General features: G+C 38.3%; 1 protein-coding gene across 2 annotated transcripts in view; it reads left to right on the top strand.

The window, feature by feature from the left end:
• The window catches only part of LOC122811267 (inositol polyphosphate-5-phosphatase A-like), a 1,048,439-nt gene that overhangs the window by 868,671 nt on the left and 155,708 nt on the right, over positions 1 to 24,060 (top strand). For both annotated transcript variants that reach the window (XM_044082997.1, XM_044082996.1), the window contains exons 10-11: positions 2,333 to 2,428; positions 10,693 to 10,767. In XM_044082997.1, the coding sequence (XP_043938932.1) occupies positions 2,333 to 2,428; positions 10,693 to 10,767 (171 nt within the window). The remainder of the gene's footprint in view (positions 1 to 2,332; positions 2,429 to 10,692; positions 10,768 to 24,060) is intronic.

The raw sequence follows: 24,060 nt of genomic DNA, 5'->3' as shown, positions 1-24,060 counted from the left end.
TTCTATGCATTATTTTCGATTTTTGTTCTGGATATTGTACATAAAAGTTTATGGGGAGGACCCTGGGCAGATGTAATAGTATCAGGAAAAGTTAGGTGGCAAATTAAACTTAATGCTCTCATCTTCCCAGAGTTAAATGTATATTTATCTGTTTCTAGTATTTTAAAGTTACATTCATACAAGGATTGAATTGTTTACAGTGATATATGGTTATGCTTAGTATGTAGTTTATGTATAATATATTTAAGAGACGGAAATGCTGGAGATTGAATGTGATTGGTTTGAATGTAACATGTAATTAATTTTGGGGCTATTTAAATGTGGAAATGATGGATTTCATTGATTCTGACAAAGTTTTTTGTTATATATGAGACAAAAGGTCTTACTTCTCTTTATTAAAGTATTTATTATCACTTTACTGGTCGCGGCTCCTTTTTGATGTTAGTTTTGCATATTACCATATTTCACTGAAACAGTGCTATTTAAAAGTGCAAAACTGCAGAACAGTGGGAGTAAGGAATTCTTTGCCCTTACCCAGAGTCATGTGATCTCAGATGTTATATAATTACAGATGTGATTGGTGTGGGGGTGTGACATTCCTACTCTGGGCCAGTAATCAAGGTGCCTGAATCCTCACCACTGACACTGGAGAGGGACATTCACTTTGAACAAAAATGGATTTCACCCAGTATTTCCAGGTGCAGCTCTCTGCATCAAAAACAATTTCCCTTAAAAACACATAGGGAACGCATTCAGTGAAGAGGCTGGTTTTCCCTCTCTGTCCAGATCCCCAGTAAGGCTTCCCACTGGCACAGCTATAGAGTTGAGTCCTCAGCCAAGTGTCCAAGCCAAGTCCTCTACCACTCTCTTTGTGAAAGCAGTGCTTCATGTCCCTGCTTCAAGCAGCTGACACACACACTCTTTGAGAGTTAAGTTTCAAACGCACACCCCTGGGAAAGGCTGGCACAAATTTACTAGCTCTGCTCCCTTCTGCCCAGACTATAAGGTAGTTACACTACCACCAGACACTTCAAAGCCAGCTACGTTAAGTCTGTTACAAGGGTACCCAGTTATACTGAGTGAAATTAATATTAATACAAATTATAGTGTTTGGACAATGCAGTAATGCTTTCAGGAGTGGACACAGTGTCAACAAATAGATGTAAGTTCTCTCAAAGTTTAACATATTCTCTAAATTACCAGCCACAATGAAAAGTTTAAATCTATTTAGGAATATATAATAAAAGAACATAAAAATACTAAACATCTATTTACTGTAAACACCAGAATTTCAATCACAGGATATTTTAAAATAACACAGACGAATAGAGTCACACAGATACAGAAAAACAGTACTTAACTAATCTTACTATATTTTCCTGACTGATCTAAAGAGCTACTATTCCATGGTCACTTACTAGAGCAAGGCAAGATGAAGTAGGTGAGGGGTCTTTCCTTGTCAGGTTCAAAAACAGAGCACTCTGAGACTTCAGTCTCACCTAGTATTAAAATATCATTTTAGTGATGCATTACAGAATGGCATCAAATACATCTGGTCATCTGACTTCTGGTTCCCATGCTACCCCCTTGGCTAGAAGCTGCCAGGATTTAACAAATATGTGTTACAATACACATCTCAAGCTTTTGCAGCATCCGGAAGCTGTAAAACAATTTTAACACTTCTGCTCTTCCTGCAGAGACTAACAAACCATGCTTTTTATAAACATTGCTTATCTGGCTTCATTCAAAACTATGAGGTAACATTTTTATGGCCTAGGCTCAGTAAATTCAGAATATTTTTCATTCAGGTGGATTGAGATTCACCTCTTCTCTTCCAGTATCCTCTGGTAAAACATATACATTTAATCAGTTACAGTACAGTCAGGACCCACTGTTGGTACATTTATTAACACAAGCAACTTTACGAATACATTTTCAACAACACTTGTACAAATCAGTTTGATATACAAATTACATAATTATTTACAAAATTCCGTTAGCTGTGCTAGCATATGTTACACATCCATTGCCCTACTTGTCCTAGCAGAGCTGGCAATAGCTCATATCATCACAAGGGGTGTGATGGGCCTGCCCCATGCAAATCACTGGTTTTGTATTTTTTCATTTTTAGTTGACAGTGTACAAAGCAGATAATATTTATTTCTGAAGGAAGTAGTTTCAATGAATGTTGCTTTGCTGTTTAACCATTTATCCACATTTTGTACCTACCAAAGTGTTTTCTAAATGATAGAGATACTCTGACGCATATGCCCTGTGGTTCCCTTATGTCTTTCCTTCTAACCTAGCCGTTGTCCTCATTGTGTATTTTCAGAACCTCTGTAGCACCGGAGAGATCCAGCTGGTGAAGAATGTCAGTAGTAATGAGGTAGAAAAGATCATCTGTGAGGAGAATGACGGAAATAAGCAGGTATGTATCAGGGAATGTGCTGCTCTGTGCCAGAGCCTTCAGTGTGGCTTAACCTGACAGATCTGGGAGGTATGTCTGTCCTGGAACAAACATCATTTTGGGTCTGTCATCACAGGTTTGAAACAGTTGACTACAAATTGAAACAGAATTTGCATTTGCTAATTTCTACTGCTGTAATTTTGTCATTTACTTGGGAAAACAGTGTTCGCCTCGCAGTAAGATGCTGACCGTTTCGACTCTCAGCTAGAGCGTCTTCTGCGTGGAGACATGCGTGAATGGGCGTACCTTCATTGAAGGCTGTGCGTTAGGGCTGGCAACTCAGCACGTAAAAATCAACTGCCAATCATTAGCGGACCGGAGTTCTGCTGTGGCGACCCCTAACCAGGAAAAAGCCGAAAGACACAACAACAACAACAACAACTTGTGAAATCAGTGTACTGTTAATGCTAAATAATGTTTAGTTGAAAAACAACTGACCTTGATTTTATTTATACAAACCCTCACTTTAGTTGCAATATTTACACATCTCTGTTACAAAGTAGTAGAATGAAGTGCATTTGTAGATGTGTTTACCTTGGTTTGAATTCCATGGCTGCAGTTTACTCAGCATGTAACCTAGTGTGATTGTCTTGTATTCCTAAGTTACAATTGCAGGCAGCTTATGATTTTGTGTGCATTTTTGTGTTAACCTGGTTATATTACAAATAAAATGACTAAGAAATCTAAAAGAATTCCCAAGTAGTACAACACTTTGGTGAAGAAAGAACATACTGTTTATTAAGCACTTTCGTGCTGATTCTATATTCAGGATTTTATCCTGATAAACTGTTAATATCAGTGCTGGTGTTTTAAACCAGTTAAAATGTCCAGAAACCTATATTGCAATATTTTAAAGATATATATATATATATATATATATATATATATATATATATATATATATATATACACATACACCTTAAAATACTTTATAATGTAGCTGATTTAAGTCTTAAAATAAAATAATTGAAAAAAATATAATTAATACCAAGACATTTATTTGCATGAAATCTTAATTATAATGCTCCAGTTTTTAGTATTTTAACATATTTTAATTTATTAACCAGGTTTATTTTACTAACCTTTTAATGACTTCATCTTGCATTTCTCCTTCCTCAACTAGAACATGGACAACTACCCATTTTCACACCACCTCCAAGAAAAACACCACCACACTTCTAGCAATCTCCAACAGCATCTAACAATTCACTACAAACACACCCCTCCATGAACATCACTGTATTGCCCTTAAAATGCCAAATGTCTACCCACTAAACAAAGCTGTAATCTACTGTTAGATCCTATCTTCACAAACTACTTCGACTCCAGACATTTTCTTCCATTGTAGATAAACTTCATGAAAAACCTGAGATGCTACTCACAAGCCAGATTTATGGTAGAATGTTGAATTGCTAAAACATCGATTTTGTAACATAGATCCCAAATAAGAGAAAAGGTGCAATAACAGAGTGCCACAATGTCAAAAATGAAAGTATCGCACAGTGCAAGCAGGTGATTGTACGAGATCACAGTGTGGCTAGGGGTGTTAAGGTGCATTATGTTTTATCTAGCAGCTCTAAGTCAGACATGGCTTTGTAGGTCAAGCAGAGATCACCTCTAAGTAGGCGATAAGAGACAGAATAGCTGGAGTTTTTTAGTCTGTCCGTATAGGGCATGTATCTAAGGCCTAAGGTCCTCTTAGTAAGGTATTTCTGTGGCCTTTCCAGTTGTTGTAGGTGCCTAGTAAGGTACATACCAAATGGGGCATTGTATTCTATAATAGGTCTAAAATGGGGCATTGTTTTCTATAATAGGTCTAATGAGGGATGAGTAGAGAGGGATTATGACCTCTTTCTTTCTGGATGAGAAACCTTTTGTAATGAAATGTGCCACTTAGAAGGACTTTCTGACTACAGTGGCAATGCGGTTGTCAACCTGTGTCTCCAGGTCTCTTATTACACCTTCGGTGTTTAGTGGGCTACTACCTATGTGGTAGTTCATGGGCACCGAATTTTTCCCAAAGGAAATGACAATGCACTTTTTGGCATTGAGCTTAAGGCCATGCTTCTGGCACCAGTCATTGGTGTCAGTGAGGTCTTTTTGTAGAATGTCTACATCAGTTGGAGAATCAGTAATGGCTCCAAGTTTGCAATCATCTGCGAACTTGGTCAGCCAGAGTCCCTTTGTCTTGGCTTGAACTTCAGAGAAGTAGATGCCAAACAGGAGAGGACCTAAGACCGATCCCTGTGGGACACCACTTGTAACTGGTCAATAGTCAGATTTGGAGTCTGCTACTTTCACAGTGTGGGTTCTATCAGTGAGCCAGTTGGCAAGCCATTTTATTACATAGGGGTTTATGCCTAGTTTAGTGAGTCTATTTATGCTTTCTGAGTGAGGGATGGTGTCAAAGGCCTTGGCAAGATCTAGGTAGGCTGTTTGAACTAACTTGCCCTCATCCACAGCTCTGGTTACAGACTCGAAGAAGTCTATCAGGTTGAGCAGGCATGATCTACCTTTCACAAACCCAAACTGCGTGGGATCCAGAGTTTGGAGATTATGTCCTTATTTATAAGGTCCATGATGATGCACTCCATAACTTTACATATCAAACTCGTCAGACTAATGGGGCGGTAGTTCCCAGAGTCTGTAGTCACCCCCCCCCCCTTTGTGGAGTCGGATGACCATAGCAGTGCACCATTCAGTAGGAGCAAAGCCTGAAATGAGACTGTGATTGAACAGGGTACTCAGGTGTGGTGCCAGTTCACTTTGTAATTCATGTAGAACACAGCCAGGGATATTATCAGGTCCCATGGAAGCTGTATTCTTGCCTTTGGACAGTGTGGTTTTTACCTGTGTAGCCATGATAATAGGGACTTGGCATTCCTCAGGTATTGTAATAGGTCCTTTAGGGGGTGAAAAGGGAGTAAAGTTCACACTGAACCTGTCAGCCAATATGTTGGCAATATCACTTGGTTCTGTATATATATTGCCATTGTGCTGTAACTCAGAGCAGATCTGAGTATTGCCATATAGATTCTTGACATAACTATAGAATGCCTTGTGGCTGTTTTTAGAATCTGCAGCAATTTTGTTTTCATAGCATAGCTTCTGAGGTGGAAAAAGATCTGTTAATGAATGCAACTGATGTATGTATTGTAAATAATGTTTCTTCTTAAGAATTACAGTACTTGTGTCACTGTGAAAATCATTGTACTGAAAAACTGAGTATAAATAGCAAAGTCTCACATTTAAGCTTGATGCTAAAACAGGATGTAATATCTTAACTGAGAGTGGATTCAGAAACATGGGCTTGAAGGACACTGCTGCTGACTTACTGTAGTCCAAACTAACAGCACTTGGTCATAGAGTGTGCTGTGTTTATAAAAACAACCCCTACAATCTTTTGTTTCAAACTGTTTCAATAAATCAACCAAATATATTGGTCAGAATAGCTTTTGAGCAATTGGACTTCATAAAATTAGGACATGAAGTGCAGTTACAGTCACAGTGTATGCCATCACCCTCTAGGCATTATGCAGTCAGTCCAGACAACCACTTGTATCCAGAGGTAGTAATTCACAGAGGTGTAGAAGCATTCATTTGCATATATATGAAGAACTTACTTTGCATATTCATGACCATATTGATGCGCAGAATTATGAAGGTAGTGATTTGCAGTTTCATGAAGTTGATTTGCATGTTTGTGCAGTATAGTCTATTAAGATAAACAACTAAAACTCAATATATAAAGATACCGAAAAGTCTCATGTAAATGTGTGAATTCTGACAATTCATTTGTTATTTATAGATGGTATGTTGGCTTATTCACAGGACATATTATTTTACAAGACTTTATTCAAAACATAGAACAAGATATTACAATTAAAATATTGAAATATGGTACTGCCAAGATGACCAGATGAGAAAAGTTCCACTTCTCTTTCACAATCATGTCCTACACTTTTTGTGATGAAATTCAAATGTCACTAGGATTGCTGTTCAAATTAAAATGGGATTGCACCATAGCAGTTAGGACATTAAATGCTAGAGAAAAATTATGAAGCACACTTGGGCATAAAGTATAAAGAGAGAGAAAACATAAATACTGTTTCAGCCTGGCATGTTTAACCAAATAGAATTGATGTTCAAAAAATGTCAGATAAGCAATATATTTGACTAAACCAACAACAAGGAGACACCAGAGAGACAATACTACCTTATGAAATGACAGATAATACATGGAGTAAACTAGCTGCAAATTTATTCCAGAGTAAGGGAAGTCAGTATCCTATTTATGTCTACTAATATTCTAAGCATCCAGAATTAATTAACATGTGTGATACATTGTCAAATACAGTCATTATTTATCTTAATAATTTTATGTAGTGGCATTTCAGACATCCTTATATTTGACAATGGATTGCAGTCTGCCAGCCAAGACTTTTATGTATTCTCTAAGTAATGGAAATTTCAGCAAATAACAGCTACATCCAAGATATCCACAATCCAATGGGCATGTAGGGAATTATACAAGGCAAGTCAGGAGATGTACAGAAACCCCCAAGAATATTCTCCCGATCTCCTACCCCAGTCAGTGAGTTTTGGAGTGGTGAGCTGTTGTCACCAGTCTCAGTACCTTGTTTGAATTCTTGCTGTCAAACCCATCTTAAGTTATGTCACTAGATCCTTTGTTGACATGTTGGGAAGCCCTTTGGAGCTGTAGAAAGATGGGTTATCAGTAAACTGGCTCAAGCTATGATTGATGTTTCTCACCTTTTAAAATCTGGAGATAAAATTAAAAAAAAAAAAAAAGTCCCTACTCATCTGATCAGGCAACCAGGTAGTTTAGTATGAGAGCAAGCAGGGTGAGATGCATACATGAATAAGTAAAATAACATGCATTGTTGCTCCATGTGCAGTGACCTATGTGGGTATGGCATTAGGTCATCAGCCTGGGGAGCAGCTTCACAGCTGTTCACATCTTACTGAGGGAAATGCACTTGCAAAGTCCCTCAACTGCAGTTCAGTTTTTTTCATGCTTGATGAAGATCTTTCAGGAATGTTGCAGCCTTGAGACAGATCTCTTTGCCACAAAGGAAAATGAGGGTCCTCCTCTGCTCTTCAGTATAGCAAGGGAGCAGGCAATGAATAGCTTTTATTTTCAGGGTGAGATGGCTTTGGATGGTTCAGTGATGGGGATAATCCTTCCTTGTATATCTTTCTGTCCTTTCCTCTTGTTCCATACTTGAAAGCAAACTTCAGGAAATAAAAACACATCTTTGTCAAACATTGGCTGAGAAAGGTGTGGTATCAGGTGGGAGCAGGTTTTGTCCATGGTACTTTGTTGGGTCCCTAAATATCAAACTATAAACATGTAAATCCTGCAACAATGATTACTTCTGTTTCATTTACGTTTTTTGGGTTTTGAATTTCAATCGTTATTGTCTGTGCTATGTTGTAGAGGGTGTAGTGTTTAAGATTTTTTTTCCTTGAGAGACATGGAAGTTTTCTTTCATGTTTTTGTTTTTATTGGAGATGAAGTTTGGGCTTCCTGTTTCTAGCAACATACTACTGCAAATGGGGAAAGGGAACATTTTTCTTTCATGTTGTGTTTGCCCTTTCTTCACAGTTGTGCAGGCATGGATATAGTATAGTTAAATATAACAAGGGAAGACCCCTGCACACGGGAATATAGGACTGACACCTATACTTAGTGTAATTTTGTTAAGTTTTGTTTTACTGTTTGGTTGATATGTAGATTTTATTGTTGATGATCTCATTTTAATGGTATTTATTTTACTGACATGAATGTTTTTCAGGATGTCAGGTCCTTGGGAGTACAGAAGTGTATCCCTGTACAAGCCAGATAGTGGGTGAGATGAAAATTGATTCCTCCTTTGGACCTGGCTGCTCCTTTCAATTCCGCAATCCTGTTGAACATTCCATTTGAGGTCACAGAGGTGACTGAGCTGCTAGTGAGCCTTTCGCTCATCAGACATTCTTTGCTAAATGGAAGTTTTTCCCTCTGGACAGAAACGTGTGTTCTCCAGTCTTATTCATTGAGGTTGCAGGTTATTTTAACCTATTTGGATCTTAGTTATTTCATCATTAAAATATATTTCCATTGTGGCAGATTGTGATCTTGTGTGCAACAGAACTTGGTCACCATGCACTTGTCAGCCAATTATTTATTTATTTCCATTTGTTGACTGGGAAAGTCTGATTTGTCAGCAAAAAAAAAAATAAAAATTCAGCAGAAGACCATGAAAAAAGCTCAAAAAATATGCAATGCCATGCAGTAATAAAAATAATAAGTCACATAGGGGAACAATTGCAGACCAGAGACCTAGGTTTAAACAAAAAATGTCAATAAATTACACGAGCATACAGTTTTACATATTTATGAGTAATAAAACTAAGAACTTTAATTTGATGCCAAAGGTCAGGTTGAGGTGGAAACAGAGAAAGTACTGCAGATAGATATGGTTAAATGAGAGAGTGGTAAAGCAGTTGATTAGCACTTAGATACACTTGCAAGAATGAAACATTATATAACAAAGACGTATTTTGAAACGGAACAAAGGTTAGGAGCAGAAAATTGCATATAGGAGCATTAAGATGTAGTGAAATAGTAAGTAGTAAATTAAACAGTACTTTTTGGTGTTTGCAGTTAAAGTATTTGTAAAGTTAAGGTAATTTGGAGTTATGTAGCTTCACTTACCTCTGAAGAACTTTTCTCCTGCTTGAGGATTGAACTTCAAAATAGACAGACAGACTAACCGAATGTCTTATCATCCACTGGAACCTGCTAGTTTGGTGGATTTGAAATTCTGCTGAAAAATGCTGTTCCTGGTCTCATTTACCTCCATCCACATCATCTCCAAGTTTTTGTTTGTGTCTTTCGGCTTTTCCAGGTTAGGGGTCGCCATAGCGGAACTCCGGTCCGCTAATGATTGGTAGTTGATTTTTACATGCCGAGTTACCAGCCCTGATGCACAACCTTCAACAAAGGTAGGCCCATTCATGCATGTCTCCACGCAGAAGATGCTCTAGCTGAGAATCGAACCAGACAGCGTCTTACTTACAGCTTTTTATTTGTGGGGGATATTGTTTAGTTTTTCATAAACACTGTATACCCCCCCAGAACTAACCCAAGAGTCCTGTCAAAAGAAAGCTGTTCCTAAACCAATCTGTTCAACTCTGTGTTTTCTTTCTATTGGATTAATTTAGAGATAGTACTTCATAACCTTAATGCCCACCATCAGCTTATGTTTATTTGGACAGGTTCATTTTCCCAGAATGAAGGACTAGATTTTTATCTGCTTTGGTATGGCTAAGGAGTGCCCAGGTTTCTAAGCAGATCCAAATAATAAAATAAAAAAAAAAAAAAAAAACAAAGAAACTGCTAAATGCACCCTTTCCTGTTATTAGGTGTCTGACTGTCCCTTACTGTGGTTAAAGGCCATTTTCGGATGGGTATGACTACTTCCAGTGCCTGTTTCATGAATGTGTCCATTATGGACATAATGGCCATTTGTACTGCCCACGATTTGCATCACTAATTCTTCTTTGGAAGCTCAATGCCTCAGAACTTTTGCTCAAACTTTGGTTATAAGGCTTCTCTGTCTGTTTCCTCCCTTGAAGGTTGATGTTTGGGAATATTTTCAACTATCACCAACTTCAGAAGGCCCTCAGAAGTGACGTTTAAAATATATGTATGAATACTTGTCAGGACTCTGGCAGTAGGTGCATTTACTCTGCTACCATCTCCTAATGCTGTAAAGTACACATTTGCATTTATTTCTCTACTGAACAAAAAATTAATATAGTATAATAGAAAATTACAAAATTAATAAACCATGAATTACTGTTCAAAAATGAATACTCCATTACAATAAAAAGATGTACAGTTAAACAGTTAAGACAAGTATAAGTAGAAAATAGTGACTACAAATGATATTCAGACATATAATCATCTAATTATAGAATTAAACTGACTGCCCACATCTTCAAAGAACAACCAGGTGCATTTGGACTTAATTCATTTTTAAAAATTCCCACTGTTTTGGGGGCAGATAGAATGTACTTAGGTGGTCTATGTGTAAATTCTGACAAGTAGACACCATGCATTGCTAACAGCTAGATGCCTATGATGGGGACATTAAGAAAAAGTCAAATTGTTTATGTATGTCAGTAATTTATTTATTTATTTGTCTTTACTGCAGGTTCTCCTTCATATTGAGACAAAACTGTTTGAATATCTGTATACAGAAATCTTCAGGGCGGATAACGGTCAAGCAGTGAGTATAATTCTCTGGGATACATTTCTGTACAGATTGAATTTAAATAATAATGCATATGAATCTATGACTGAACACTCTAATACTCGTGTGTGTGTGTGTGTGTGTGTGTGTGTGTGTGTGTGTGTGTGTGTGTTTGTCTATCTTTGTGTCCATCCATGTGTGTGTGTGTGTGTGTGTGTGTGTGTGTGTGTATGTCTATCTTTGTGTCCATCCGTGTGTGTGTGTGTGTATGTGTGTGTGTGTGTGTGTGTGTGTGTGTGTGTGTGTGTGTGTGTGTGTGTGTGTGTGTGTGTGTGTGTGTATATAAACACGCACATGTTATGTCTGTGTAAATGTTTGAGGGAACTTTTTTGCCAACTTAAGCTGGCAGCGAACATCCATCTTGGCCGTAATTAATTTATTAGTATCAAACCAGAACTGAAGAGTAGGAGACTGAATTAAGAATATTGTTACTCAGTACTGTAAATGTTCATTTGTGTAGTGGTTTTCACATTATTCATCCTTTCAAACAAAAGGACTGATGTTCAGTTCCCTGTATTAATGTGAAGATTGTTGTTATTTTATGTGATTTTTTTTTTTTTTAGAGAGGAAGTTTTAATGCATTAAACTATAGGAAGTGGAGTGCTTGTGAATGTTGATTGGTGTAACATGAACATGTGATTTGCACAAACTTTATTTAAACTTGGCTGTATTTTTAAAAGTTTATTACTTTGATGAAGACCATTGGGAGTAAAATGATAAAAGTGCTAACTAATAAGCTGACTTTTTTGGAGAAACTTGCTGGAGTGGACTGATTCTTTTAAAGTGAAGATTTTGCAGTCAACAGGATGCATTAGGAACTAGAGTTTAGGATTTATTTGCATAGGCAGGCCCAAGTCGACATTCTAAACCAGCCATGATACCTCCCTTTTGCTGCATTCTCAATCGAGTTTGTGTAATTGTTCCAGATGTACTCCCATTGAGTGACTGTTTAGTGTACAGACTCATGGTGTTCTTGCAGAAGAAGTGGATAATTAACACTTTTTTTTACTAAACCTGCTGACCCATTTGGAGAAGCATCCATCTGTAAAGTTAATACAAATTCTGGAAATGAATGGCTTTATTTGTTAAAGCACTTAGAAGAGGCAGCTTACAAATATAACAGTCTTTGTCATGGAAAAGGTACTAAACTAAAGAGAATTCTAAAGGGGCTTAGAATTGCTGAGTTCCCTAACGGAGTTAAAGGAAATTCAAGTTTATTTAAGGAAATGACTGAACTTTTTCACAACACTGGAATGCAAATGTTGGAGCTTTTAGTTAAGCAGAATGGTGAACTACTGAATGTCCACAAAGAGACAGTTGAAACTGTAACAACTCAAGTTTAATCACTTAGTAATTTTAATGATTACAAGGAATGGTTAGTAAGACTTAAATATAGAGCTCATGATGAGGAAAGACGAACTAATTGAGAACCTTGAGAGAGAGAGAGAGACGTGAAGGAATATGAAGCCTGCTCATGTTTATAAGCCTTTTGTAGTGAAAGTTAGTATGGAAACTGCTGCAGCCAAAGATTGGAAGTATCAATTCTAAACACTATTGAGGTAGATTTGGAAAAGGAAGAAGTTATTTTTTTTTTTTCTGGACGTGACATCAGGACCAAATGAACCCAGGTGCTCACTCAGGTTGACTGCAAAGAGGCAATAGACTGCCCAGAATTGTGAAAGTTCAAGTCACAAAACAGAAAATGCTGTTCCAGGAAAAGAGCATGGCCAGAACACTGGCAAAATACTCCAGGAACATACTAGGAATGTTTTTACAACAGAAATAAGAATGTCTGCTGCAGTTCACAGAGGAGGAAACTTAACCACAGTTGGAGATGGAGATGATGTATGTGGATCATGACACTGTGGACTTATTTCATTGCTTGCAGTGTGTGCATGCTTGGGGGCAGGAAGAAGCTTCAGTCACAGGACTAACTCTTTTTAAGGTAAATTACCTTTCAAAAAAGCCAAATTATCTAACTTAAACAATGACTGGCATTTATCCCCAGATGAAGAGCTGGCTGTTTGACACTTCAGTTTCAATAAAAAAAGTTTATACTTTTGCCAAATTTGAGGTGGTGTGTGAAAGAGAACTGAAGTGTATTTTAAATCAACTTACAGAAAAATGCTGTTTTAATTTATATGCTTTAGAAAGATACTTTAAACTGATGGCAGATCATACTAGGTGTTTTGTGAAAGATGATAAGGATGGCACCCTGCTGGTAATGGCTAGTGAGAGATATGCTAGGCACAAAGTTTGAGAAATCATTTTATGCTCAACTTCGGAGAGACTTGCTTGGCTGCAATCATCTGTGTTGGCTGATAATAATAAAAGAGAGTGAATGATCGTATGTGTGCTCTTACACTGACATCGTTGGTGTGGAGAGGTCAAGAGAGGTCATGTGACGATGTGCTTTATAATAAAGGAGGAAGTGAGGGTTGTTCCCCTCTTCCTTTTTTAACCAGATTGATTGCCTTCATGTGTGTTTATTTCCTCTGTAAATGTATGTTTAACCCGACTTTCTTGTCCTTAAGATGACACCGCCAACAGGTTATGGGCCCAGGAGGGAAGTAGGAAGCTGATGGCATAGACTATGTTTTGACAGAGATGAAAAGAATTACAAGTTGTAGGAGACAAAGTTTCTGGGACACCTGCGCTTGCTAGGGCTGAAAGACGCCATTTTGCGAAATGCGCAGCAGGATGCAGAGGATGACGAGAATGAGGAGGAAGACGATGCTGAGAAAAATGCGGAGGCCTATGCAGAACTAATACAGTTCTTAGACGACAAAAGTCTGTCCCTCATCATGAGAGAAGCTGCAGACGATGGTAGAGAAGTGCTTCAGATCCTGAGAGACCATTATGCCGGGAAACGGAAGCCATGGGTAATTAGCTTATACACCGAATTAACAAGCCTCCAGAAGGCCGCCAGAGAAAGTGTCACAGACTATATTGTTAAGGCTGAAACGGCCCCTACGGCACTTAGAAATACTGGGGAGTAGCTCAGTGATGGATTACTAATTGCAATAATTCTGAAAGGATTGCCCGAAACTTTTAAACCATTTGCAGTCCACATCATGCAAGATGATGATAAGTTGAGCTTTGGTGAGTTCAAAACAAGGTTGAGAAGCTATGAACATACCGAGAAATTTAATGCCAACGGAAGTAATGATAATGTGATGAAAGTGAGTGGCCTTGGGGAAAGAGTAAAAGCAGAGATTATATGCTATAGCTGTGGCCAAAAGGGACACAAGGCACGATAATGCCAGAGAGAATATAAAGGGCAGAGACAGTGGTGTAGTTTGTGTAAAAACTGTAGTCACAGGGACAATAACTGTAGATGAAAGAAGAAAGACAATGTATCAAATGAACCAGAAGACCAGACCAGAAACAAAATAAAAACAGAAAACCTTTCCGATCCAAGACCCGAGAACTCTTGCAAAAAACTGAACCCTCTTAGCAAAACTTGCAAAGTTCAAATTGAAACTGCTGAAATGGTTCGCTGTTGAATATGAAAAATAAATATCAAGCAAAATGGCTTGGATTAAACCAAACACTTTATTCGACAAAAAACAAGAAATAATCACAAGCGCTTTCGCCCGGTCTTACCGGGTTTTTTCAAGTGTGACAAACAAAACTAAAATCCAGTCTTTTATAACTCAAATGCGCTAAGTTAATTGATTGGACGTCACTCGTAATGCACTAATGACTAAAAAAATACCAAGATGACGTACAGTGTTCATACTAATACTTAATAAGTCTGCATCTAAATATTTATAAATATAAAAATCTACTTTGAGATTAAAAATCTTTTTTTCTTTTCTTACTTTTTATGCTTATAAAAAACACAGTAAAAAATAGCAATACAAAGATGAACAATGTTGTGTACACAGTAAAAAGCAACTTAGGCCGTCTATATAATGTAAATTTCAACCAATGGTTAGGTGGCCTGCTGCTGTAATTTAAAAAATACAACTGTCTTAATTGTCAGTTAAACAATAAAATCGCTGACCCTATTTACACTTGCACCACTTGTACAACTAAACTACTGTTAAAACCCTCAAACCTAATAGAATGCAAAGTGTGTGAAAAGTTACCATACAAAATTAATACATTCTCAGTGAATTCCTATTTGTGTCCATAAAAATATGTCTATGTCAAAAAAAGTGTGTAATTGAAGTCGTGTTAAAAATGTAAATAATATGGGTCAATTCTAATATGTTTCTTCTCGTCTTAAGTATACAAGCAAGACTAACATTGTCATTAAGTCCCGGGTGTTTCGTGGCATTCAATTTTAGCTGCCAAATGAGCTCCCTAGTGCCAAGCAGGGTTTCCCAGTCACCTCCCCTTTGGTCCTGTCGTATCTTTTCAACAATGAAAAATTTAATAGACATTTGTGGGCATTTGAGGGAATGTTTATAGAAAGTGTTGGTTTCCTTCTGTTTACTGATATCATATAGGTGCTCGTAGATCCTACGCTTCAGTGCCCTTTCAGTTTTGCCAACATAAAACGCTGGACAAACCTGACATAGGCCTATGTAAACCACCCCTGAAGTGTTACAGGAGTAGTGGCCCTTAGATTTCAAAGTAATGTTGCAGGACGGAATGCGTATATGGTCTGCTTGTAAAACATGTGAGCATTGATTGCATTTGCTACAGCTAAAAGTACCTAGTTTTTCAACCAGTCTGCCACCCGTACCTACTTGTTCGCTGTGTGAGCTCTGTTCAAAGATTCCTTTAAGATTAATACCCCTTTTCCTAACAAACCCAATGTTGGCAGGTAATATACCAGCGGTTTCGTCCTGCATGGTGACCATAGGCCATAAACTTTTTATGGTACTTTCAACGAAGCATGCATCTTGTGTGTAAGTGTACACAAAATTTTTGCGAGCACTAAAATCAGTCACAGCTGTCCTAATAAATGTCGCTGCTTGGGTACCTAATAACGGGAAATAGAGTTCGTCCCTTTTTGTTATAATTTCAGTTAATACTGTTTGAAATAAAATCAATGGATACCCTCTTTCCATAAATAATTTTCTAAGGAAATCTACTTCTTCGAAAAAAAGTTGTGTCGTACTACACATTCTTGACGCTCGAATGAGCTGCCCCTTAATAATTCCTTTTTTTATATAAGGGGGATGGCCACTTTCGAAATGCAGAAATCTGTTCAAATAAGTACTCTTCCTGAAAATTTTTGTTAGGAAACCTGTTCCACTAGGGTCTTTTATCAACATCACATCTAAATAATGCAGTGTCTTGTCGCTTAATTCATATGTACAGGTACGAAAATCAGTTGACTTGTTTAAATGGTCTATAAAGGCCAAAAATTGTTCTTTAGAGCCATCCCAAAGTATACAAATATCATCCAAATATCTTCTATAATATTTGATGTATTGTTTCCAAACTGTAGAATGAATATAAACCGTTTCCCATTTATGTAAAACTATGTTGGCGTATGCGGTAGCACAAGGTGCCCCCATTGCCACACCACTCCTTTGTCTGAAAAATTCCCCATTGCAAAAAATGAAGTTATTATGCGATATAGTGTCTTTAAATTCAATTATAAGGTTAGTCAAATTGTTACCTAGGTCTGCTTCAGTGGCCAACATTTGACTAAACCATTCCATACCCTGAGTGTGGGGTATGCTGGGGAAAAGTTCCACGATGTCTATAGTTGCCATCAAAAAATTCGAATTGTCTACGTCTACTGAAAGGGTAGTCAAAAACTCCCATGAGTCCTTGCAGACATATGGAAGACTAGCAATATATCTTTTCAAATGTTGGTCCACAAATTTACTTAAGGGCTCAGTTATGCCACCCGCACCTGCAACAATGGGACGGAATTTAAGGGATTTAACCCTTTGTGTACTTTGGGAATGCCAAACAACGTTGGTGTTCTTGGCTTAGGTACCAACAAATAGTTATATAACTTTTCATCTATTGCGCCTTGCATTAGGTGATCGTATAGAAAATATTTAATTTTACCAACTGAAATGGTCAACTCATTGACAGACACTGGTTCATAATTGTTGTTGTCCTGTAGCATATCATGTAGGTAATTTTCATAATCTTGTTGGTACATGAGCACAATACCACCCCCCTTACCGGGTTTCATTACCCATATCTTTTCACTTTTTATAGTGTCTACTACTGTTTGTAGAACCTGCGGAAAATTAGTGGGTTGTTCTACCTGGTAACTACTCAGATTTTCCCTCCATATCCTTTCCACCATTTCCTCAAATATTTTTAAGATTGGGTGAGTGGGGGGATTAAAAGTGCTACTCCTAGTCAGCATGTTAATATGTTCCCCTTGGTTCTTGAAAAGTAAAGATAAATTTAAATTCCTGACAAACATTCTAAGCTCTATCAATAACTTTGGAAGGTAACTGGATTTAATGGGAACATAATGCAGGCCTTTAGTAAATAATTCAAAGTAATTTGGAGTGATGTTCAAATCTGTGTAATTAAAAATGGTGAAATTGTTACAACTTATGACTTTACAAGCCACCACATCCTCTTCAAGGAGGCTCGAACTCAAACCCCTTGAGGTCCAATCTACTTCTTCTATTTGCGCCCCCTCCCCCAAGCACATTGCTGGTAAAAATTTGTTTTCCCCCCTGGTCTGCAAGTTTTGCTAAGAGGGTTCAGTTTTTTGCAAGAGTTCTAGGGTCTTGGATCGGAAAGGTTTCTCGTTTTACTTTGTTTCAAGAAAGACAATGTGAAACAAGCAACTGACGCGGATGATCACACATTTGTCTTCAGAATAAATGAGCATCAGATTTGTGAATTAAAACAGAAGAGATTAATGGTGGACACTGGTGCCATGTCACACATAATTAACAACCTGAAAAAGTTTAAACAATTTGATGCAACTTTCCAACCAAAGGAGCACATTGTGAAATTAGCTGATGGGACTAGAACCTGTGGGGTTGCACAGAAGAGAGGTAATGCAGTGGTATGGCTGCTAAACACAGAGGAGTGCAAAGTAAAGGTGGTGATGACTCGGGCACTGTATATTCCGATGTATCCACAAAGCATTTTTTCTGTTAAGGCAGCAACGTCCAAGGGGGCCTCGATCAACTTTAAACAAGGAAGGGACCAACTCATCTATAAAAACGACACCAGCTTTGACATAATTGAGTGTGATAGACTCGATTATTTAGACACACAGAAAAACGGCACCAGGTTTGACATAATTGAGTGTAATCGACTCTATTATTTAGATACATATGATGAAGAAAACAAAGGTGAGATACATTATGATGCATCTCAGAGCTGTTATGACATTCATGCATGGCATAAAATGCTTCGTCTCTGTAATTTTGAAGATGTGTCAAAATTAGAAAAGGTGGTAAAAGGTATGAAAATTAAAGGTAAAGTTGAGAGACCTAGCCTAGATTGTGAAACCTGTACACAAGGGACATTTGTCCAGAGCAGAAACAGACAACCAGATGCAAGAGCAAAAACTGTATTTGAACTAGTCCATAATGATTTGGCAGGCCCAATTGAGCCAGTAGCAAAAGACGGCTTTAAGTACACTTTAGCATTTACTGATGATTACTCGGGTGTAACATTTGTCTACTTTCTGAAAGCTAAGAGTGACACAGTCAAGGCGACTGAAAAGTTTATTGCAGATTCAGCCCCTTATGGAAGGGTAACGTTTATCAGACCAGATAATGGCACTGAGTTCATGTCGGGAGACTTTCAGTCACTGCTGAGTAAAAATGTTATAAAACAGGAAACATCAGCACCTTACTCACCCCATCAGAATGGGACAGCAGAGAGAAACTGGAGAACACTGTTCGAAATGGCAAGGTATATGTTAATAGAGAGTGACTTCCCTAAAGAGTTGTGGACATGTGCAGTAATGATTGCTGTGGTTCAGACCCCATTCTTCATGCTAACAGGAAAGAAACCTGATCTTTCAAGGATGAGAGAATTTGGATCAGTGTGCTATGCATATAGACAAGATAAAAAGAAGTTAGACCCAAGATGTGATAAGGGGATTTTTGTCAGATATGATAAAAACAGCCCATCATATCTGGTCTATTATCCAGACACAGGAAGGGTCCTTAAACACAGGTTAGTCAAGTTCATTACTAAGAGTGTAGCTGAATGCCAGATTCAGGCAGACCCAGAAGTGATGAATGAAGATTTTAATACCGGAAGTGTGCATTTTAAGTCAGAATCAAAAGCTGACAGTCAAATTGCAAAAGAAATACAAGTGAGTCACACTGAATCTATAATAAATGATGGACACACAAAAATAAGACAAGAAGAGGAATGGCAGGATACACACTACTCTAAAAGAGAGAAAACCACCTGCATACTTGAAGGACTATGAGTGTAAAGTTGAAAATGACGATTATGTGACAGTTAATGTTGACTATTGTTACAGACTAATATGCAACACACCGCAGAGCTTTAAAGAGGCCATGACTTTGTCTAACTCGGAGAAGTGGGTCAAAGCTATGAAGGAGGAACTTAAGTCTTTAAATGAAAACAACACATTTACACTTACCACACTGCCAGGAGATAAAAATGCAGTGGGGGGGGGGTAGGTGGGTTTTCACTGTAAAAGGCAATGCAGATAATACTGAGACTTACAAAGCCAGATATGTGGCTAAAGGCTACAGTCACGTTGCTGGTATAGATTATAATAAAACATTTGCACCCACTGCGAGTATGACATCTGTACGAAGTCTAATGCAGATGGCAGCTCAGTATGATTTAGAATTGCAGATGGATGTACAAACGGCCTATTTACATGCTCCTATAGACTGAGGTGTATATGGAGCAACCTGAAGGTTTTGAAAAGAAATCAAATAATGATGAAAAATTGGTTTGTAAACTGAATAAGTCATTGTACGCATTGAAACAGTCAGGGTGTAACTGGAAAAAAATGTTGCACGATTATCTTTGTGAAAACAGTTTTATCCAAAACCCTGCAGACCACTGTTTATACACTAAACAGGCTGAAAATGAGAAAACAGTCCTAATTATATGGGTTGATGATCTCATTATAGCAGCTAGTGACAATGAATCACTGAACAACGTAAAAGAAATGCTCAAAGCTAAATTAAAAATGAAAGATCTGGAAAAGCTAAGACATTTTCTAGGCATTGACTTTACCCAGAATAGTAGTGAAGTAAAGATGAACCAAAAGAGGTACGTCACAAAAAGTCTTGAGAAATTTGTACCCCTTCTGATCAAAAAATAAACTGAATGTGACAGTGAATCTACCGAATCAAGAAAATATCATGAGCTTGTGGGTAGTTTGATATATGTTATGACAAGCACGAGACCTGATCTTAGCTGGATTGTAAGTAAACTTTCACAATATTTGTCACAACCGAGTGAATCTCATTTAACACTAACCAAACATGTGTTAAGGTACTTAAAAGGTACATTGAACAGAGAGCTGTGTTACAAGAAAAGTAAAGAGAAACTTCAGCTTGTAGCATACAGTGATGCAGATTGGGTAACAGATCAAAACGATATGCGTAGTACAACAGGTTATTGCTTTAGCCTCAATAGAGATGGGCCTATTATTTCATGGAAGTCAAAGAAACAACAAATGGTGGCTTTATCTACATGTGAGGCAGAGTACATGGCATTGACAACAACAACACGAGAGTTTGTACCTTGTGCAGTTGTTGAGTGGAATGGATGGAAAGTGCAAGTGTGCGCCAGTAACAATATTTGAGGACAATCAAGGAGCAATCGTTTTATCGAAGAATCCAGTAAGCCGGCAGAGATGTAAACATGTTGACATTATCATTTTGTTAGTTCAGCACTTAGTGATGACAAAATAAGCCTTGAATATTGCCCGACAATGGACATGGTTGCAGATATCTTTACTAAACCTGCAGTGAAATCGAAAATTGAAAGGTTCATGTATTACGTATTTGGAATGTGAAGGAAGAGTTATCCAAAATATGTTCTTAAAATGTATTTGTACACAGCGTAAGAGCAAGTGGGGATGTTGGCTGATAATAATAAAAGAGAGTAAATGATCATTTGTGTGCTCTTACACTGATGTCGTTGGTGGGGAGAGGTCAAGAGAGGTCATGTGACCATGTGCTTTATAATAAAGGAGGAAGGCGAGGGTTGTTCCCCTCTTCCGTTTTTGACCAGATTGATTGCCTTCACGTGTGTTTATTTCCTCTGTAAATGTATGTTTAACCCGACTTTCTTGCCCTTAAGATGACACAGCCAACAATCTGCATTAGAAGCTGAGGTTAAGTGAAACTTGCAGTAGTGTATTTTAGTCTTCTGTTAAGTACAAACGTGCAGTTTTAAAAGTACTAAATTTTCATTTTTTCTGTTTCCTAATTGTGTGTGTTCATTGAACAGTGTGCTGTGTCTCTCTCTGCAGTTAGTTCCCCACCCACCGTCCCTGTTCTTGTGCTGGTATTAGTGTTGGTGGCTCTGGAATTGCCCGCCCCTCCTGTAAGTCTGTATTAGAACACTCCTCCTGGGTCCATCTCATTTGCTCACTTAACCGATTACAGTGAGATCATATTCTGAGTCTAGTATTCACTCTACTTAATACAGAGAGAAGATTTGCGAAGGCCAACCCACTTAAGTTCTTCCTTCCTCTCTCCTTGCACTTAAAAAAATATTTTTGCACTTTATTCATCTGCTTTTACTGCATTTATGTTTCCTCCTACTTTATTTTGCTTTTCTTAAAAGTACTCAATTTTATTTATTCTGCTGCATTTATTACTGCTTGGTAGTAGCCTGATTAAATTGTAACTGTTATTCTAAGTCTTTTGGTTTAAGCACTTGGGCTTCATGCAGGTTGTTTTGCATTAAGAAGGCTTGTGGTTTGCACTGTTGTGGCAGGACAGGTAGCTTACATCCTTCTAAGCTGGGAAATGCTGATTGAAGGCCCAGTGTCTGCTATTCTAAAAGTGTATTAGTTTTGGCTTAAGCACTTGGGCTTCAGGCCAGTTATTCTACATTGAGGGTTTGTGGTCTGCATTCTTGTGGGAGGAGAGGCTGGATTCTGCCCTTCTGAGCTGGGAATTTCTGGTCACAGGCTTATTATGCCTGCTTATTTGAATTGTTTCTTTCTGAAATTGGTGCACCTTGTTGCTGTAGCATAGACCAGATTCAGGCCTGCTGAATCTAGCTTTGTTTGTATAACCTGAGCACTGATCCAGGCCATCGTTTTTTTGGAGAAGGTTCCCCTGCACCCTAGTAACAGGGGTGTGCAGTTAGAACTTGTCTGACTGAAGACAGCTGGGACAGGGCTCAGTTTTGAGCTTTTTTCTGGTTAATTGGGTAACTTGTTTAAATCAGTTTGTTCATTTTCTATTGTTTTATATATAAAAAAAATTGCACTTTATTCATCTGCTTTTACTGTATTTGTGTTTCTTTCTACTTTATTACTAGGGACATTGACTACAATTCTGATCTGTGATATATAGCAATAAGTATCCTTTTCTGTGCATTTGAAGTGTTTTTTTATTGTATCTGCTTTATTTTCTGAAAAAAACCAACAACAAAAAAAATACTTGTTTCCCGCCTTTCTAAGCTAGTATAGTCCAGTTTTCAGGTTAGTGCTGAATTAAAGGCTGTGTTACAAATCTCTGTGTTTGCCCATACCTTACTTGGATAGAAGGAAGTTTCTCTGTTCACCTGTGAGAGAGGGGAGCTTTGAGCAGCCTATCTATCCCTGGAGGAGTGGTTTCAGCCCAGAAATTATAGTTTATTGGCCATTTTGGGCTAATTTCTATCTCTTTCATTTCCCTGCTATAAATACCGCATTTGCCCGGTTTTGCATGCCGGGCAGCACCGGTTAGCTAGGGTAAAACTATTCCTGGCTCCACAAAGTCTCTTCTTCAATTTTTCCCTTGGAACTAGACAAACTTTCAACTTAAGAACTCAAGCCATTAATTTCTCAGCCCGGCACTTGCTCAATCATAGCAAGCACTTATAAACCCTAGCACTAGACCCTCCTGTACTGTACAGAAGGACAAGGCTCTCTATTCAACCTTACCAGCCATCCAGTAAAACAGTTCACTGTACCTATGTCCAAAGGGCAGTTTCAGATGTACTCTCCAGTACAACTGGTGAATCTGGGCATTTTGATGCAATGTTACAACTGCCTCATGTACACAGACAACCCTCTCCTCCTACCACCAAACACTAATACATGCGAGAGATGCAGTTATACAGCCATACTGGAGGCTAAGCTCTCTCAACCCTAGACTGGGTCAGACAGTCAAGTGGAGAAGGGAAATACTTGCATCACACCACCAGTCTCACATAGACCCATTAAACCAGCACCGGCAAAAAACACACATAAATACATGAAAACATACTCGGAGGCTCTAAATAAAAATCTACAAAAGCAACAGAGACCTCCAAAGCAAACATCCAAGCAACCTCCACACCCCAACACAAACCATGAAACATACTTCACAAAACCAGTGTGCCATGCAATCACAGCCCTTAAGGCAAAATAACATACCCAACATACTAGTAATAGGTGACTCTATAGTCAGACACACTGACATCCCACTCACTAGGCTGAATAAGGAGAAAATTACTGTTAGCTGCCTGTCGGGTGCCACAATCCGTCACATAACACAACCACTCACGTCACTCCAGAACAAGTACAAATATGACTCTGTCATTGTCCATGTTGGTGTGAATGACCTGAGCCTTACCTCCCTGGACCACATGAAAAGCTACATGGAAGAGCTCTCTGATCATGTAGCCCAGGCCGGTATGATCCTGATCCTGAGTAGCATCCTGCCTTCACCAAGAAAGGTACCATGGTATAAAGAAAAAATTATTGATTTCAACAATTGGCTAAGTTTCTGGTGTCATTCAAAGGGGATCCAATGTCTGTCCACCTGGGATGACATGCTCGACAAGCCACGCTGCTTTGCTAGAGACGGCTTGCACCTGTCACCCTTAGGCTTACGAATACTGGCCAGGGCTCTTGCCACCCCCATAGTGCCTTTTTTAGGCAAGGCTCAAAGTCAAACCCACTGCCGTAAATAGCACAAGTAAATAAAAACTGAGGGTAATGCGACTGAATGCCAGAAGTCTAAACCTCAAAATGCATGCACTCGAGGCACTCATCAGTATGGAGAAAATCGATATATGTGCAGTAACAGAAACCTGGTTTAAGGCTCCAGAGAGCACCCCAGCACTACCAGGCTACAACTCATACCATACATTTCGGCCACAGAATCCAACCAAAATACAAAAGCCGGGGGCGTATCGATATTCATCAAGGATACCCACACTTCC

The sequence above is a fragment of the Protopterus annectens genome, chromosome 9.part0, assembly GCF_019279795.1.
Source record: "Protopterus annectens isolate FY-2018-M chromosome 9.part0, PAN1.0, whole genome shotgun sequence".
NCBI lineage: Eukaryota > Metazoa > Chordata > Ceratodontiformes > Protopteridae > Protopterus > Protopterus annectens.
Note: the sequence above shows the minus strand (reverse complement) of the source record. Positions and strands in the feature narration are given on the sequence as shown.